The sequence below is a fragment of the Anoplopoma fimbria genome, chromosome 21 (genome assembly GCF_027596085.1).
Source record: "Anoplopoma fimbria isolate UVic2021 breed Golden Eagle Sablefish chromosome 21, Afim_UVic_2022, whole genome shotgun sequence".
NCBI lineage: Eukaryota > Metazoa > Chordata > Actinopteri > Perciformes > Anoplopomatidae > Anoplopoma > Anoplopoma fimbria.
In genome coordinates, this window is record NC_072469.1 from 15,901,405 (window position 1) to 15,919,392 (window position 17,988).

The window sequence follows — 17,988 nt, forward strand, 5'->3', positions numbered from 1 at the left end:
GGTTTAATGGATTGAGGCAAACTCATTCTTACTGAGTTATAGTCACTTGTATTCATCGTAAAGCTGTAGTATCACATACAAGCAGAGCGCCATTTCAACTAATTCTGTAAAAGCAGCATGGTGTATCAAAAAACGAGGTATTGATCTGTTAAGCACAAGAAAAATAAGTGCCCTATAAATGACGGTGTACTTTACATTATAGTCTCTGCTTACCTAATAATCATACCGCTGACAAGAAAGATGGGGGTAGCCTATAGTTTGAAGCGTATACTACTCAGACAGTATGCATATAGTCCCCTCTCTAGGGAAACTGTTTAATTAGTATTTTTACAGCTGAAAATAAACTATTGTGGCAAAGAAAGAGGATGTTCCGTGATAAGAATTTATTACATTTCGAAAGCATCACATTTTTAAAATGGGCCTTACAGTAACTGTATGCCCAAATCATCTTATACCTTATCAGACCTGACAGCTGTGTCACCCAAGCACAAACCACTAATATGATTTCATGAAAGCAGACTTTAGATGTGAAGAAACATACATGTGTATTCAATAGATCCTTCCACGTTAAATTGTGGGTGAATTAAATATTTCTTTCTGATAAACAGCTCTGCTGAAACATGTGTTACAGTATCCACAATATTCATTTCAGACCAGATTTCTCTGTGAATTATCCCCTTTAAATCCAGGACATTGATAGTGACACCAAACTAAATGTTATTAATTCAAGTCTTTCATAGTGCAACTATAGGTGTATATATGTAACTAAGACTTCATATTATTCATAACATTACAAAAACACATCCGTTCAGTCTATTCAAAGCAACATACACATGGGGGTCATTTAAAAGATTATTTCCCTCAGAGGAACCAAGTGGAAGTGTTTCATGTTGTGAACGAATCTATAAAGCTATTCAAACACATCAAAAGAAAAGTTAGGTGAAAGATGTACAAGGCACTTAGAATTATGCAATTTACAGAAAAACAAAACATGAACAAAACTCATATGCATTTCTCACATATTGACACATTAGATCCATTTGGGAATCAAAACAGATTCAGTGGTTGAAAAGGCACATTTCTGTCAAACAAATTAAGTAGTAAAAACCATATCCTAGCAACCACTATGGGTTGCCATTCATCCATAAAGTGCATCTCATGACCTCTTTTCCCAGGTTGAGACGATTCAATAGAGCTGTGGTTGTTAAACACTGTATTAAATCATCATCAAAGAGTGAAAACACACCAACACATGTGAAACCACTGCACCTCAAGTGTTTTATATGGCTTTTGGGCATGACGTGTAGGCCTGGCAACACTGTCTAGTAGTGATGCCCCAGTCAGCCTTTTCTATTACAATCTCCCACCTGACCCGCTATAAGAGCCAATCTGCACGGCCCGACACAAAAATGATGCGTTAATCAACCACCTGGCCCGATCTGCAAACCGCTAACGTTATGCATTATAGTCACACAATTTTCAAGGGTCTGGTCTGACTCGAGTGCCGCTGCCTGCTGTGTGTCAGATATATTTTTTAAAATCTAGCATATACTTGTTTCTCAAGATTATCAACCCTAGACGTACAACTTTAAGTTCAGCCACACTGTACAACATGTTCTCGCCTACTTTAATAGATATCTAGCATTGCAGATAGTTTTGGTTTAATGTTCAGATGTCACAGTTACTCAAGATGTTACCCTCGGATGGCCCTGTTAAGAGGCATTTTGCTCCTGTAGATGGTGGTTATACTTATAACTGTTGTGTCTGTGGATAATCTGTTTACTGATTACTGTTCAGTTTTTCATGTCATTTTCCAGTTCTTTCGGCACCACAAACTAAAATTCCATTGACCTAAATTGTATCCAGATAGAGGCAGAAATCTTAGAAGTGGTTATCTTAAAAAGGTGCTAAATATGGAATTCAATGCATATCTATTGCCTCAACACTGCTCTCAACATGGAGTTGGCTGAGCCGCAGGCTCGCAGCTAACGGTGCTATAAGCACGAACAGTGGATACAACGACACCAGTGCCGAGATAGCTAACAGTGTTTACCAGGGGGGGAACGCTTTGGGAAGGGACGGTAATAAACACAGATGAGTATTTATTTCAAATTGCTTAAAGTAAAAGTCAAGGCTATTACAGGGACATTAGGTTATCCTAGCTAGAGTAGAACTTATGTTTTATTTCACAATAACCCCACAGTTAGCAGCCCCTAGGGACACTAAACTTTGCTATGCTAGCTAGCAGTGTTGACTTGGCTGATCTAACTTGTTTCACCATGTTAAACTAACATTAGGTAGCTGGTAAGTGCAGGTTCTTCTCAACCACCTAGACATTGTTGTCAAAAGTAACTTAATACCAAAATCAATCTTTAAAGTAGAACATTTAACACTTCTTGGGACAGCAGGCATGCGTGAGACACCACCGTAGTAATGTATATAGAATCTTTTAAATCTTCAGCAGATACCACCAAAACTATCTGCATGGCCACACATACCATTAGGAGTTAGTAGAAATGTTTTGTTTTTTGTTTAATGGCTGAACTGTCCCTTCAAAAATACCTACGTTACAACATCTAGGTTGACCTTGTCAAGTCCATGCTCAGTCTACTCTATTAACAGGCAAGGTGCCAGAAGAGGTTTAATGTTGTAAATATTTATGGACTTTCCTTAAATTGGCATATGCAATGTCTAAAAGCAAACTGATGCTAGTGTCAGGGGAATGACATGAAAGTGTACATTACATTCCTCTAAAAGCAACAATAGACCACATTTCCTTGGCACTCTGTCAATAGAATGCATTACAGATTTGATGTGTCTCTCGGAGGACTTTAGTTTACTACAACTCTTCCATGGCACTAAAACATGGGGGAGTCTAGGCTTTTAGACGCAAACTGAAAGTGAAAATCCAATGATGGATCCAAAGGTCAGTCTATAGCCTCAATGGGAGTCAATGGCAGTACAAAGCAATGACAAGGAAGTACTTGCTAACATAGCGTTATCAGTCCTCTCTGATACCAACCTGGCCTCCAATGCTTATCCTGAGACATTTTTCTATCCAGACTCTTTGTTTATATTTCTATAGTCACATAGGGCTGTTGTCTTTTGGGTTTAAGAGGAGGGCATCTTGTAACAAGTGATGAGCCATAATGCGAGTCTGCAGAGACTGATGAGATGATGGTTCGGGTTTTCTGTAGATTGTCATGATTGTGAATGTCTTCAAGTTATCTTAATTTTTTTTGGTCAAGAAGCCAAACTTTGGCCTTGTGACCTCAGGATCAAGTTGATTCAGACTGGCTGCCGCTTTATGAGGCTCAAAAGTGAACGGGGAGGATTGAGAAATCCCGCAGAGTTTAAGACAGATCAACTCAATCTGAGGTTTTAGTGTAGCCATGTAATTCAAGATATTGTTCATATCATGTTGTACGAGGTCTTCAGAAAGTCTTCTGTAGGGGCCAGATAAAACATCCTATAACCCGTCGTATAGGGGGAAATATAAGTGGAACAAGCTGTTGCAGTACAAAACTGTTCCCTTTTAACATATACACAGATCTTGAGCTAAAGAGGAAAAAATGTAATTGTGGTGGGAGGAAGGAATGATAAGGTGAACAAAAGGCCAGAAACAAAAAACAGACCTTAGGGAATAGCACTCAAACATAAGGAAGTAGGGGAGGAGGAGATGGAGGAAAAGAGATAAGTGGGACAAGTGTTCATTGTTATTGTTCCAGCTTCTGGTGGTAAATCTGAGTGACCTCAATGACCGGAGGAGAGGTGCTGAGTGGCGGCCCACACCAACAGGCTGAGGATGACACCGGTTGGACCTCACACCTTCCCCTAGAGAGAGGGATGTCACAGCAGAGGAAACTCATTACCAAATCGACCTATTCAACTCAAATGCAATGCAACGTCAGAGCTGTACACCTCAGACAACATAAAGCCAGACAGACTGAGAGGATCGAAGAGGAAATGTAACAGTAGAGGAGAGATGTTAATATAGCCCAACTTAGGAGCCATCCTCGTGGAAGGGGACACATACTGTAGAGACGTGTTATTAATGCCACAACAACGGCAAATTACAGGTACAGAAATCCAACAACCTACAATGCCCATGTAGTGAGCATACATCACCATGTGAAAGAAGAGGCGCTTACAGCATGTGTTAGTCAAATATGATGCAGGGGAGCAGTGTGGCACAGCCAAAAGGTTCACAGAGCACAGAACACTGCAATACAATGAATACACACCAATATTGGGAACAAATCAATTTCAGGACAATCAATTCAAAAAGTGGATATAATACTAAATACTTTTTTAAAATTAATTTTGTGGCCTGATACCCTGTTTTTGTAAATAACAAGAACCCTCAACCTTTCTTTCATGGTTTGTTACAATAAGGCCACCGTAGTTTAAAGGGAAAATTTGGCACATTAAATGAGCAAGTGTAATCAGTTGTTAATGGTAATTGTAGTTATTTGACTCAATAAAATCCCTAAATGTGTCTTCTATTGACCCAGAGAGCTCAGTTTGCAGCTCAAAACATCTGTTCCTGCATCCAGCGGCCTAATTTGATGTGACAGCAACGTAGTGGGTCGCATAGTTTACTGAAATATGAGTGCAGAGGATGTTATGGATGAGGACACATTTAACAGTGTTTTTGGATGAACTGTCGTATTCGAGACAGAGGTTTACGGCTGAAGAAATACAGCAGAGAGAGGCCAAGGCTGCAGCGAGGATCGTGTGGACAGTAGGGAGCCTCCAGAACCTGAGCCGCCAAGAGTTAACACAGACTGGTTGTTGTAAGAGTAGCATAGTTTATTTGGAGAAGAGCAGAGCCAGTACTTAAGTGTTTGTGTGTCTAGGGTGTAGTGGAGAGTAAAGCAGTGTGATCAGGACGAGAGAGCTATTGGAACAAAGGAGAGTTTAAGTTTAGCGGTGAAGATATCAAGTAAATGTGCAGTAGGGTTTGCAGGACGGAAACGCAAAGTACGCAATGCATCCTGGTACATGTAGGCACTACCGGCACGGCTCTGTGAGCAGGAGAAATCATCTTTCTCTGTCAATATAGTATACACTGAGGAATTTATTGCTTCAATTGACTACATTTACCATGAACAATGATTGGGATATCCACATATAAGGTGCCAAATTTTCCCTTTAAGGGGATGGGACTTTGTGTAAGAGAATACAAGATCTTTTCCTGAATTAGTTGCCCTGAAAGTCAACTGACCCCAACCTTGATAAACATCCTGCACATAAAAACAAGCACATAAAACATAGGCTTATATTTTTTTTCAAGGAAATCTTAATACAATGATCACATGTCATATACAGCGGGTAAAATAAGTATTGAACACATCACCATTTTTCTCAGTAAATATATTTCTAAAGGTGCTATTGACATGAAAATTTCAATAAGTAGGATAAGTAATCCATACATATAAAGAAAACCAAACAAATAAGTTCAGAAATTAAGTTATGTGTAATAAGATGGAATGACACAGGGAAAAAGTATTGAACACGCTTACTGAAATTGATGTAATACTTCGTACAAAAGCCTTTGTTGGTAATGACAGCTTCAAGACGCCTCCTGTATGGAGAAACTAGTCGCGTGCATTGCTCAGGTGTGATTTTGGCCCATTCTTCCACACAAACAGTCTTCAAATCTTGAAGGTTCTGTGGGCCTCTTCTATGAACTCTGATCTTTAGTTCTTTCCATAGATTTTCTATTGGATTCAAGTCAGGTGATTCTTTCTCTGAAACCAATTGAGATTTTCCTTGGCTGTGTGTTTGGGATCATTGTCTTGCTGAAATGTCCACCCTCGTTTCATCTTCATCATCCTGGTAGATGGCAGCAGATTTTTATCCTTCCTTCAATTATATGAAGTTTGCCAGTGCCGTATGCTGAAAAACAGCCCCACACCATGATGTTCCCACCTCCAAACTTCACTGTTGGTATGGTGTTTTTGGGGTGATGTGCAGTGCCATTTGACCTCCAAACATGGTGTGTATTATGGCATCCAAAGAGTTCAATTTTGGTCCCATCTGACCAGACTATATTCTCCCAGTTTTTTTACAGGCTTGTCTAAATGTTGTGCAGCAAACTTTACACGAGCTTCAACATGCTTTTTCTTCAGCAACGGGGTCTTGCGTGGTGAGCCTGCATACAGGCCACGGCGGTTGAGTGCATTACTTATTGTTTTCTTTGAGACAATTGTACCTGCTAATTCCAGGTCTTTCTGAAGCTCTCCACAAGTGGTCCTTGGCTCTTGGACAACTCTTCTGATAATTATTTTCACTCATCTGTCAGAAATCTTGCAAGGAGCACCTGGTCGTGGCCAGTTTATGGTGAAATGATGTTCTTTCCATTTTCGGATTATGGCCCCAACAGTGCTCACTGGAACATTCAGAAGTTTAGAAATCCTTCTGTAACCAATGCCATCAGTATGTTTTGCAACAATAAGGTTGTGAAGGTCTTAAGAGAGCTCTTTGCTTTTACCCATCATGAGATGTTTCTTGTGTGACACCTTGTTAATGAGACACCTTTTTATAGGCCATCAGTTGGGACTGAACCATCCATCCATCCATCTCCTTCCGCTTATCCGGGGCCGGGTCGCGGGGGCAGCAAGCTAAGGGGGGTCCTCCAGACATCCTTCTCCCTAGCAACACTTTCCAGCTCCTCCTGGGGAACCCTGAGGCGTTCCCAGGCCAGACAAGATATATAATCTCTCCATCATGTTCTGGGTCTACCCTGGGGCCTCTTACCAGTTGGACGTGCCTGGAAAACCTCTAAAGGGAGGCGTCCAGGAGGCATCCTGATCAGATGCCCGAGCCACCTCAGCTGGCCCCTTTCGACGCGAAGGAGCAGCGGCTCTACTCCGAGCTCCCTCCGGATGTCTGAGCTCCTCACCCTATCTCTAAGGCTGAGCCCAGCCACCCTACGAAGGAAGCTCATTTCGGCCGCTTGTATTCGCGATCTCATTCTTTCGGTCACTACCCAAAGCTCATGACCATAGGTGAGGGTTGGAACGTAGATGGACTGGTAAATCGAGAGCTTTGCCTTTCGGCTCAGCTCCTTCTTCACAAAACGGTCCGGTACAACGCCTGCATCACTGCTGACGCTGCACCGAACCGCCTGTCCATCTCCCGCTCCATTTTACCCTCACTCGTGAATAAGATCCCGAGATACTTGAACTCCCTCGCTTGGGGCAGTGACTCACTCCCAACCCAGAGGGTGCAATCCACCGTTTTCCGGAAGAGAACCATGGCCTCAGACTTGGAGGTACGGACTCTCATCCCGACTGCTTCACACTCGGCTGTGAACCGCCCCAGTGCATGCTGAAGGTCACGTTCTGAAGAAGCCAACAGAACCACATCATCTGCAAAAAGCAGGGATGTGATTCTGAGGTCCCCAAACCGGAAACTCTCCTCCCCCCGGCTGCGCCTTGAAATCCTCTCCATGAAAATCACAAACAGGATTGGTGACAATGGGCAGCCCTGGTGGAGGCCAACACGCACTGGGAACAAGCTCGACTTTGTGCCGAGTATCCGGACACAGCTCTCACTTTGGTCATACAAGGACCGAATGACTCAGTAACGAACCAGGTACCCCATATTCCCGCAGTACCCCCACAGGACTCCCCGAGGGACACGGTCGAAGGCCTTCTCCAAGTCCACAAAACACATGTAGACTGGATGAGCAAACTCCCATGCACCCTCCAACAGACCTGCAAGGGTAAAGAGTTGGTCCGCTGTTCCACGTCCAGGACGGAATCCGCATTGCTCCTCCTGAATCCGAGGTTCGACAATCGGACGGAGCCTCCTTTCCAGCACCCTGGAGTAAACTTTCCCGGGGAGGCTGAGCAGTGTGATACCCCTATAATTGGAGCACACTCTCCGGTCCCCCTTTTTGAAAATGGGAACCACCACCCCGGTCTGCCACTCCACAGGCACTGTACCCGACTTCCACGCGACAGTGAAGAGACGTGTCAACCAAGACAGCCCAACAATGTCCAGAGCCTTTAGCATCTCCGGTCGAATCTCATCCACTCCTGGCGCTTTGCCGCTGAAGAGCTTTTTAACTACCTCAACGACCTCCGCCAGGCATATGGACGAGTCTTCCCCTGAGTCTTCAGACTCTGCCTCTTCCACAGAGGACGTGTTGGTCGGGTTCAGGAGTTCCTCAAAGTGTTCTTTCCACCGCTCGACAATATCCCCAGTCCGGGTCTGCAGTTCTCCCCTGCTGAGCACAGACTGAACCAGCTGATATTAATTTGCACTGACAAGGGGCAGGATTTCTTTCTAATTACTGATAGATTTAAGCTGGTGTCTTGGCTTTCCATGCCTTTTTGCACCTCCCTTTCTTCATGTGTTCAATACTTTTTCCCTGTGTCATTCCATTTTATTACACATAACTTAATTTCTGAACTTATTTGTTTGGTTTTCTTTGTATGTATGGATTACTTGGGTTGTTACCGACATCTTGTGAAAATTTCATGTCAATAGCACCTTTAAAAATATACTTACTGAGAAAAATGGTGACGTGTTCAATACTTATTTTACCCGCTGTATTTGGCCAGTGTGGATATTAGGAACAATATCAGCAATAATTAACTGCACGTATGGCATATGAGCATGGTTTTAAGACAAGATGTGGAAATAATAGAAACCTATGCTTTTGCATCCTGATACCACAAAAAAACCTCCATTTCAGTTAAAAGTGGGCGTAAGATAGACGTTACTGAAAAGAAGAATATGACAGAAGAGTATGCCAGAGTAGTGTTAGACTGAGCTGGTGTACAGTATGAAGTACCTCGCATGTTATGGGACTCTTTTTTTTCAGATTGGGGCAGCACTGCTGTGAAATGTGAAGGACGAAAAACACAAAAAGGGAAGGGTAACATCTTTAAAGAAGCACACTAGCAGATGTGATTAGGATAAAAATTACATTTTCACCTTCAAATCAATGATATCGTTGAAGGCGTACATGCCAATGAATTATTTATTTAAAGAGAAGATCAGAGACTAATGTGTCTATCCAGACATGTGCAAAAGTATGACTGACATTTGGGCCTGAAAATCATTAAAGGATACTTTGGGTTATGCTTTTCTTGACATTAAAAAGCCAGTTACGTAACCCATCCCAATATCCAGCAAATTGGATAAATTAATTGAAATTATCACTGATATGTTACATTACATTACATTACAGTCATTTAGCAGACGCTTTTATCCAAAGCGACTTACAATCAGTAGTATATTGCATATCATTCACCCATTCACACACTGATGACAGGCTACCATGCAAGGTGCCACCATCAGACTCTAACTAACATGCATGCAACATCCAGTCCACACCGATGGCAAGCCTTCGGGAGCAACTTGGGGTTAAGTGTCTTGCCCAAGGACACATCGACTGCCGAAGCCGGGTATCGAACCACCGACCCTCTGATTGGAGAACTACCTTGCTCTCCACTACGCCACAGCCGCATCATGTGGGGATAAAGATACTAGGCAATACATGTTTTATTGCCCATTGTGAATTGGCAATTGGAAAATTGGCAATAAAATTGGCAATAAAAAATGGAAATACACTTTTATAATGCTTAATAATGTCTCAGTATGTTCCTAGTAAATGGGACTATTTTCTGGTAAGTACTAATGAATCAATGCAAAAAAGGAGGCTTGTAGTTAGAGATGAATCAAAAGAACTGTGATTGGATTAGTGTTTAGTTTTTAAGATGGGAGGTTGAACTTTTGACAGGTAAATTTGAACATTTAACAGGAGTAATCCAAGATCAGGTAACATCATTTGAGATAAAGTGCTAAACCATTACACATGCAGGCCCATGACTCATAACAGGACCAGTATTACTGATCATAACCTGCTATTATGTAATACAGTTAAAGTTTCTTAAATATGTTTGTAACCATGTAATTTGATTAGGTAGTAGAGACTGAGGCAAGAAAAGTCCACACTGCTCAGAACCTGCAAATCACTACTGTAGATAGTCAAGCCATGGTCTTATTTAACTGAAGGGGAACCGGGCCTTTGTGTACATGCGCTTTACATCATATTTAGCGAGAGGCCTTGCACTTTTTCAGTCTGCTCCCGTTTACCATGCTGATTTGTAGTTGGTGCAAACATGACACATCCTCAATCTGTTTCACGTTAAGTGCTTCCTGTGGCTAAAGGGGCATTAACCCTTCATTTCCCTGAGAGGTTTAACTGGGAAAGTAGAGTTTAATCAGCAGCACCTTAACGCCATGAAACACAAAGGCGAAAGTAGAATTCACCAGAAAAGAATTGACACTCATTGAGTCATCATAATCACTTTAGTTACTGTGCGTGTGTTAAATGGAAGAAAATGGACTTGAAACTTAACAGTCATGTGAGAAAAACAGTGAAACGGGAGCGGTGGCATTTGAAGGCGTGTTTATGTATAAGCAAAGGTCATAGTGCACGGATGATTGATGCAGCATGTAACGTTGACTAATTAACCTTGCCCTCAATTCCTACAAAATTTACTATGAGCTCCCTTTTTGTGGCAGGAAAACACCCCATGTCCCTCAGCATCATTTCCTATGTGAAATAAAACCAATTGTAGAATGGGATGGTGGGATTAACTTGACAACAGGGCTGTGTGAGTTGTGTTTGGTCGCTACATTTGTGGAGTTTGCTTGTGCTGTATTAATACATCTCATTCACTACTGCGTGTGGTGTTTGTGTGTGTTCACATTACCCAGTGTCGTCAAGCACATCCTGATCAGCCTCTGCAGCGGACGAGTCCACATCCGCACTGCTCTCGTTGCTCTGAGCTGACAGACCACATGGAGACTGGGGGCTCACACACTCGCCACTGGGACGGACAGAGATACACACAACCATGTGGTTTTTATTGACTTAGTTAGTACATATAAAGATATTTTAGAGCATTGGGTGTGGACCTCAATTGTCACCGCCCTCTGCATAAGAAGCAGCACATGGTGTGAACCACATGTATGCTGCTTGTATGTCATTTATTGTATTTTGTAGTTTTTAATTTGTTACAACCCTGATTCCCATTTCTTGTATTGTATGTGTGTCTACTATGCCTACTGACTTGATATGCTTCTCCAGTAGCAAGATGGCTTGCTCCCTTTCTTGCAACCTCCTCTTTAGGGAGGCAATCTCCTTCTGCTTCTCGAGCAGCTCCTTCTGGAGACGATAGTTGCTCTCCTCCAGAGTCTCACAAAACGCCTGGAAGGAGGCAGTGACAGAGAAAAGAAGAACAGAAAATATTTGCTGGCAGTAGAAACAAGGATTTGTTTCCTGGTGTCAGCCTGAAAACATGTTCAGGTCAAATCAAGAGGCAAGTGAAACATGTTTATTAACTGCTGTGATGACAGTAAGTACCTGCCCTGGAGTCACTTCATATGATACCCCAGGAAAATGTAGGGCTGGGTGTCATTTCAATTGCTTAAATACAATCTCCATATGGCACCTGAAGTTTGGCACTGACTTTAAAATGATACCCATAACATACTTTATTTTGAGTAATGTATAGAAAACTTTCTATTCAATGTAGTCTTTATACACACTGAGGAAAAGAGACATCCATCTCAAACAGAGGGGGAGGAAGTAAAATTGTGATGGTCAAAATAGCTCAGACCATGAAAACACTGGTGAAAGCAGAAATGGAGATGGCAGCAAATTAAAAGATATATAAAAGGTAACTTTACAAGAGCTCTCAGTGTCAAAACTTTTTTAAGCGTTTCTATTTCCAAAGCTTCTATATTAATGTTTTTCTTTCTGTCTTCTGAACTTGGTGGGGTGTTTTTTCTTTCATATCTAATCTAAATCCAAAATGCGTCAGGCCTGACGCCTAAAGAAGAATTAGGTGTGAACTTTAGATACTTGACAGAGTTTTTTATACATCATATTATAGATAAACATAGTCGGTTCACAAAGCTACTGTATCAATGTTCAATACTCCGACCTACTAAAATGACCTCTTTTAATGCCTTGAAATGACACGGATAGCAGCCCAAACATACATACAGTACATGAGCACTGTAATGTCACATGCGTATGCACACTTACTCTGCTCTCCTCCAGACTATCAAAAGGCCCAGGTGGGTCATCCAGACACAGAAACTCTCTCACTGCCAGGCTGTCAAGGAGAAACAAATCAGGTGACATGAATATGTGTGTGTGTGTGTGTGTGTGTGTGTGTGTGTGTGTGTGTGTGTGTGTGTGTGTGTGTGTGTGTGTGTGTGTGTGTGTGTGTGTGTGTGTGCATGGTTGTGTTAATGAACAGACCGGTGTGCTCAGGAATACAATAAAAAAAACTTAAATAAAAAGTAAGGAGTTATCAATTTTTTAGGTGACCACATAGTTTACACAAAAAGGCTGAATAAATTCATTTTTAACTTAAGACTCTGCATAATCATGTCACATACCAGTTTGCGATGTCCTTGTGTGCAACCAGGTTTTGCAAAAAAGCCTGTAGTCCCAACTGTCTGTCCTCCAGGAAGTCGCTGTCATAGTTGTCTTTGAACCAGCGCTTGGGAGGAAGCGCGAGGCGGAAGCCTGGGAACATCTCCTTCAGCTAGGAGACACACAAACACAGACAGAGAAGGGAATGAGTATCACATGATTTTTCATAGTACAGCAGTTATAGTGAAAGAATACTTTCAAGACAATATGAGGTTATGGACATGCATGGAGAGAACGCTGCAGTAAGAGTGGCAAAGAAAAATAGTACATGCTGCTGATCCCTGGAGCACTAACGCTGCACGTCTGCATTACATGCTGTGTTCAAATAACTAATGAAGTCGATTGTCCTCCAATCTGTATCTCTAACTAAATAACCACATTTTTTACGGGGATCACAACTACACACATGTTCACATTTGACACACACTTTAATTTAAAAGGTCATTCAGAATTATTTATCAGATAAAAGTATGAACATATATTTCAAATGACATGATATTTCAGTTTGGTTTGAACAAGATTCTTGTTTCACAATTCAAGTCTTAGGTAATTTGCTCAACTGTACAGGACGCTGCAATAATGTGTCTAATATAACTACTTCACAAGCAATGTGTGATTCCAGCCACACAGTAAGAAGACCTTGCTGCAGGTTCAAAACCTGATCATGTGTTCCATGCCAGAAATCTACGCTGTCCTTTATCTTAATTACATGTGCATGTTTGGCTATATACACAGAGTGCAAGTCCTCTTCAATAACTTTTAGATGAATACACATAGGAATATCATCAACATGTTCATGCTTATGTGCTACATTGATTGATGCACCTGATGTGGGAACATTTCCAGCCATTTGAATATAAGCAAAAAAGAGGCCTCAACAATTACAGTATGCGCAAAGGCAAAAAACTATTCGTCGTGGAAATTACAGCTGCCCTTGAAGAAAAGCCAGATGAATGGTTGAGAGGGATGTCCACACCCCCCCCTTCTCTGTCCTCTTGCTCCGATCTAGGGTGATCCCGTCTCCTGTGTTTCCATTCTTCTTGCCTGGGGTTACTGAATTAGTGCTTTACAGTTATAGATTTAATCAGTTTTGCATGTTAGCTGCAGCTATTTAGCGTCATCTTTTTTTCCTCTTGCAGGCTTTTTTCTTCATACAGTATTATCACATGGCATCACATCCCTTTTCTGCTGGCAATTTTCCCGCCCCTTTTGTAATCTGTGACAAAATAGTTGTTACAGAAACCACGAGAGACCTGTTCCCTAGTTGGCTAGGGCCTTTTGGCTATTTGTGAACAGAAGGCTTCTTTGTGTAGCTTTAATCACTTCCACAGTGCACTCAAAAACAAAAGAAAAGCATGCTCATAGCAATTATTTGATGGTCACAGTGTCCGCAAACAGATGATCACAAAATTAAGTTTAAGATAGGCCTGAGATTTGGGACTGCCCGTACTTTGCACACAAACATGCATATGTACATATAACACACCCAAACACACCTTGTCGTTGAGCCTGGAGAAGTCTGTGTACCTTCTAAAAACAACCCAGCTCTCATCTGGAGTCTTCCTGACCAGGACCTTAAATACCTGCAGCAGAGATAAGACAACACACAGGAACTTAAAGACATTTGTACAACTGCAAAATTATAAGACTTGTTTCATTTTGCTAAGCACTTGTAAATGATTTGTATCCATCTAAGTAAATGTTGACATTTGACCCTTAATCTTTAGTATTCTTCATGCTGTGTTTTTCCTCATTGAGTATGTCTGGCCCCTTTAACCTAGCTATCAATTTAGGCTAAATAACATAGCATTTAAAATGTAATCAGAGCACTTAGCTGGAGGGTTGTACCACAGATAAACAAGTTCAAATAAGTTGTCATGATAAGCCAATTTTCCGCTTTCATACCGTGAACTTGGCCCTCTCCTCCATGACCTCATACCCCAACACAGTGGGGGTAATGGGCCTCTCCTCGCCCTGCTGGCTTCCGGCAGGATCCGATATGGAGCGTGGACAGCTGGAGTACTCTATGGAGGTCTCCAGAGTCCCGTTCACCCTGGCCCGTGTCACAGGGCTGTGGAGGGGTGGTGGTGTCCTGCTCCGACCGCCTCTGTCCATGCCGCGAGATTGCCGCCCGGAACCTAATCCTCCGCATCCTCTTCCATGGTCCTCCCCGGCTAAGGTGCTGGAGACGCTGCCTAGTGATGAAGCTCGCTGCGGCCGCCTGAGCGTGCTGCTACCTGCTGAGAAGGCTCTGTTCAACGGCACGGGGACAGGCACAAAGGGTGACGCCATCTTCCTGAGCTTTGTCCTCCTGGCCCGCCACCGCAGTAGTCAACAAGGCTCCTCACACTGACCTTGCCTTGCTTCAGTGGTGCTGTGCAATGATGAAGTGAAGCAGTAATGCTCACCCTGGGGGGGCTGACAGCGACTCTGAGCACCCTGTAACAAGATGAAGAGAATAATTCTCATTCAGTGTATTTATCATTATCAAAAATGACTATAAGCCTCCCTAAATACAGGCTGCCAAAATGAGATCCTCAGATTTCCCTTAAACTTACACCAATGTAGCAGAATCTGTCAGCAAACATTATTCTTAGATAAGGAGGCCAGACTGTGAGGGCAGATGAATTATTGACATGAGCCACATGTCATTCATAATTTATGGATTTGTGCATTATGTGTAAAATGAATGATGGAAAAGGTCTGTGAAGATCTGTAGATTATTGTAGTAAATCTGATTATCTTGTAAATTGATAACTTTTGTGTACTTGTTCCTATAGAGGCCTTACTGATCCTAGCAAATTCTGCAAAAAGCCATGATGAGATGTTTGAGATAAAAGTAAGAGGAACCTGCATGCATAAATTGATTTCTGCTCAGCCTGAGAGACTGTCAGCAAGTTGTCAAACCTGTTTGCATTAATTCAGCATCAGTGGAGCTCAGCGAGACCAGCCCTGTGCCTCTGTATGATTATCTTAATTACACGTTAGTAATACACATTTCATTAGGTGTATAGGATGTTCAAATAAATATTTCAATGCCAACTAAAGGCAGGAGGACAATAGAAGAAGAAAAAACACATGAAAGCAATACAGAAAAATGCACAAAGAGGATGAATTGGTAAAGTTAACTAAATGACCCTGATGATATTCATTGCTTAGGCTGCTCACTCTTGACTACAGCTTTGTTTAGTGCGCGTAGGAGAGAGAGAGACTAGAGCTGGGACTAGAGCCAGCATGACAACAAAACCATGACTGGCAAATATCCTGCTTTAACTAACCTTTACCTTAAAGTAACGTGTTGAAGTCAAGCGGCCAGTGACGTAGCTAACATAACAGCGACGTGTGACGTGCTTTAAGTGAGGGTGACGAACTCCATTGACAAAATGTGACAATGTAACGTCAGTCAGTGCAGCGCTGCTTCTCTCACTAGTGGCTTTAATGGATACGCCTTTAAATGACAGTCAACCAAGGTGATATAGTAAACACTGAATAGGAAGTAACCACCAAGCGAAAGCATAATTTCAGAATCACTCAATCAACAGCTGCAGCTATGTTTTAGTTGCTTCCTAGTCCCATCAATCCAAACAAAGTGGGTTTCATTTAAATGTGTCAAAATAAGAGCTGCTTATAATATGAGTTTCATGCCGAATGGAGTAGCAATTCCTCATAGTTTGGCAAAAGTGGTCTTCTATTTTCTACCAGGTATCGTGACAATACAACATAACGCAACGCTACATGGAGAACATTTTGCACGTCGTTTGACAGACCCGGGGATTCAAGGCTACCTCACTACCTCCACGTTAGCTAGTGAGCTAGGACGGGTAGCCGGTGTGGACAAAGCTAAGATGACGCATGATGACAACGACTCTCGCTTACCAGGAAGCCAGTATCCGTGCCCTTCAGAAAATCATTTTGAATAGATGTGAAGCCCGACGTGTGATTGTTCTGCTGCTGTTATTACACCGCACTATGTCCTCCCGTCCTGTTCACGTTAGCTCGGTACGATCCAGTCCAGGACAGCAGCTGTGCCTCAACATAGCCAGGGGGGGGCGCAATAGCATAATTAATATTGAACCGCAGTGTACAGCATGTAATTCAGCAGGGGAAAGTTATAGGGAAAAAACCCTATTGGTGGTGGTGCATGGCTCACCATGGACTATGTCACCTTCATTGTTTAAAAAGTTGATTCAACCTGTAGATAAATGATGTCCGATCTATCTTTATGTGAAGCAGCGTGATGATTCCTAGCTGGATAAAGTCCAGCCAGACCCAAAATGCAACAAATCCCAATGTTTCATCCCTACAATTCAAACTATCTCTTTCATAAAACCAAATACATTCAACTCACTATATCTTAACAATCTTGCATTTCTAAATTTTTTATCTGTTGTCATCCTATGGCAACAATATTGGCGGTAGAGGAAGCAGTGAATAGCACATCTTTACCCGCAGTACTCACTCATTCTACTTTTGCCAAAGTAGCTTTAAAAATGTGAAAAAGAAAATAATGTATTGATGCTTCTCTAAGTTGACAAAATGCAAACACCACAACCACAAATTTGTGCATGCGCATATAAAAAAAATGAAGCCTTCAAAGCCTTATATTTTGTGAGCCACAGGTGAATAGTACCAGTAAGATTATATGACAAATTAACACATTTGAAAAGTTCTTTAAATATCTGACAAGAAAATGCACCCGGAAAAATAACCCAAGGATTTTTGTCACAAATGCCAAATAATGTCCCAATTTAATCAGCATCTCAAATTTACTTTATCTCTCCAGCCTTTAACAAAGAGCAATTTGAACTCTATTCTATGATGCAACAACATCAGCATCTGCATTGATAGCAGGACTTATGAGCTCTGTTAAAACAAACATGTTTAAAACATGGTCTATAAACCCCAGTTTGAATTGTTTGATTCATTTCATTATTCTCTGCTGGTTTGAAATGTGTTAATCACATTTCTATAGTGATGTTTAGGAAGATTATTGCTTTATACACTGTAGACCGCACCTTGTCTTCATCTCAGCACCATCCCTCCATATATCAACAGCCGTCTGTCATTACGTATGTCGATCCGGCCCATTCTCGTCAATATGACATCGCAAGAACGACTGGTGGGAATTCTTAAAATTTGGCACAACCATCCACCTGGAACAAAGGATAAACCATAGTCTGTAAAAAAAAAAACGGATGAACTGATTAGATTTTGGAGGTCAAAGGTCACTAGGGATGCAAGCTGCAACATGACTGGTTGGTGGAGGTCTTACACCCGCCAGGTGGTTTCTAGTAGGTTATGTTGTGTGTCTGTGGTAAGCATACCCATCGACACAGGACAGCAACCAAATCATAATATGGGCGGGTGTGTCTTTCACTGATGGGTGTGATTTCTAGATACTTTCTCAAGCTGCAGCCAGACCTATTTGAGCTTGGGTGTGTCAGAGTGTAAAATAGCTCAGCTGGTTCAAACAGAACACGTCTTCCTATAACTGAATCTTTCCCGATCACTTG

The 17,988-nt window shown here is 41.9% G+C and overlaps 1 protein-coding gene across 2 annotated transcripts; it reads right to left on the reverse strand.

The window, feature by feature from the left end:
* Nucleotides 1-375: 375 nt before the first annotated feature.
* Nucleotides 376-16,494, reverse strand: snx16 (sorting nexin 16). Of its 2 annotated transcripts, XM_054623253.1 has the most exons (9): nucleotides 16,352-16,494; nucleotides 14,381-14,914; nucleotides 13,972-14,058; nucleotides 12,439-12,587; nucleotides 12,080-12,149; nucleotides 11,100-11,236; nucleotides 10,740-10,856; nucleotides 8,810-8,854; nucleotides 3,747-3,834 (listed from the first exon to the last, which is right to left on the reverse strand). In XM_054623253.1, exons 2-8 carry the CDS (start codon nucleotides 14,765-14,767, stop codon nucleotides 8,836-8,838), a joined length of 966 nt encoding a protein of 321 aa, XP_054479228.1. In that variant the 5' UTR covers nucleotides 14,768-14,914; nucleotides 16,352-16,494; the 3' UTR covers nucleotides 3,747-3,834; nucleotides 8,810-8,835. The 2 variants fall into 2 exon arrangements, with proteins under 2 accessions (XP_054479227.1, XP_054479228.1); XM_054623252.1 differs by lacking the exon at nucleotides 8,810-8,854 and having other exon boundaries at nucleotides 376-3,834.
* Between the last annotated feature and the right edge of the window lie 1,494 nt (nucleotides 16,495-17,988).

Excerpts from the sequence above, each read along its gene's own strand:
- snx16 (XM_054623252.1), bottom strand. The coding sequence starts at position 14,767 with ATGGCGTCACCCTTTGTGCCTGTCCCCGTGCCGTTGAACAGAGCCTTC. Across the intron at positions 11,237-12,079 it reads ATAGTCTGGAGGAGAGCAGA|GCGTTTTGTGAGACTCTGGA; the intron begins GTAAGTGTGCAT and ends GCCTCCTTCCAG. Across the intron at positions 3,835-10,739 it reads GATGTGCTTGACGACACTGG|GGGAAGGTGTGAGGTCCAAC; the intron begins GTAATGTGAACA and ends CCCTCTCTCTAG.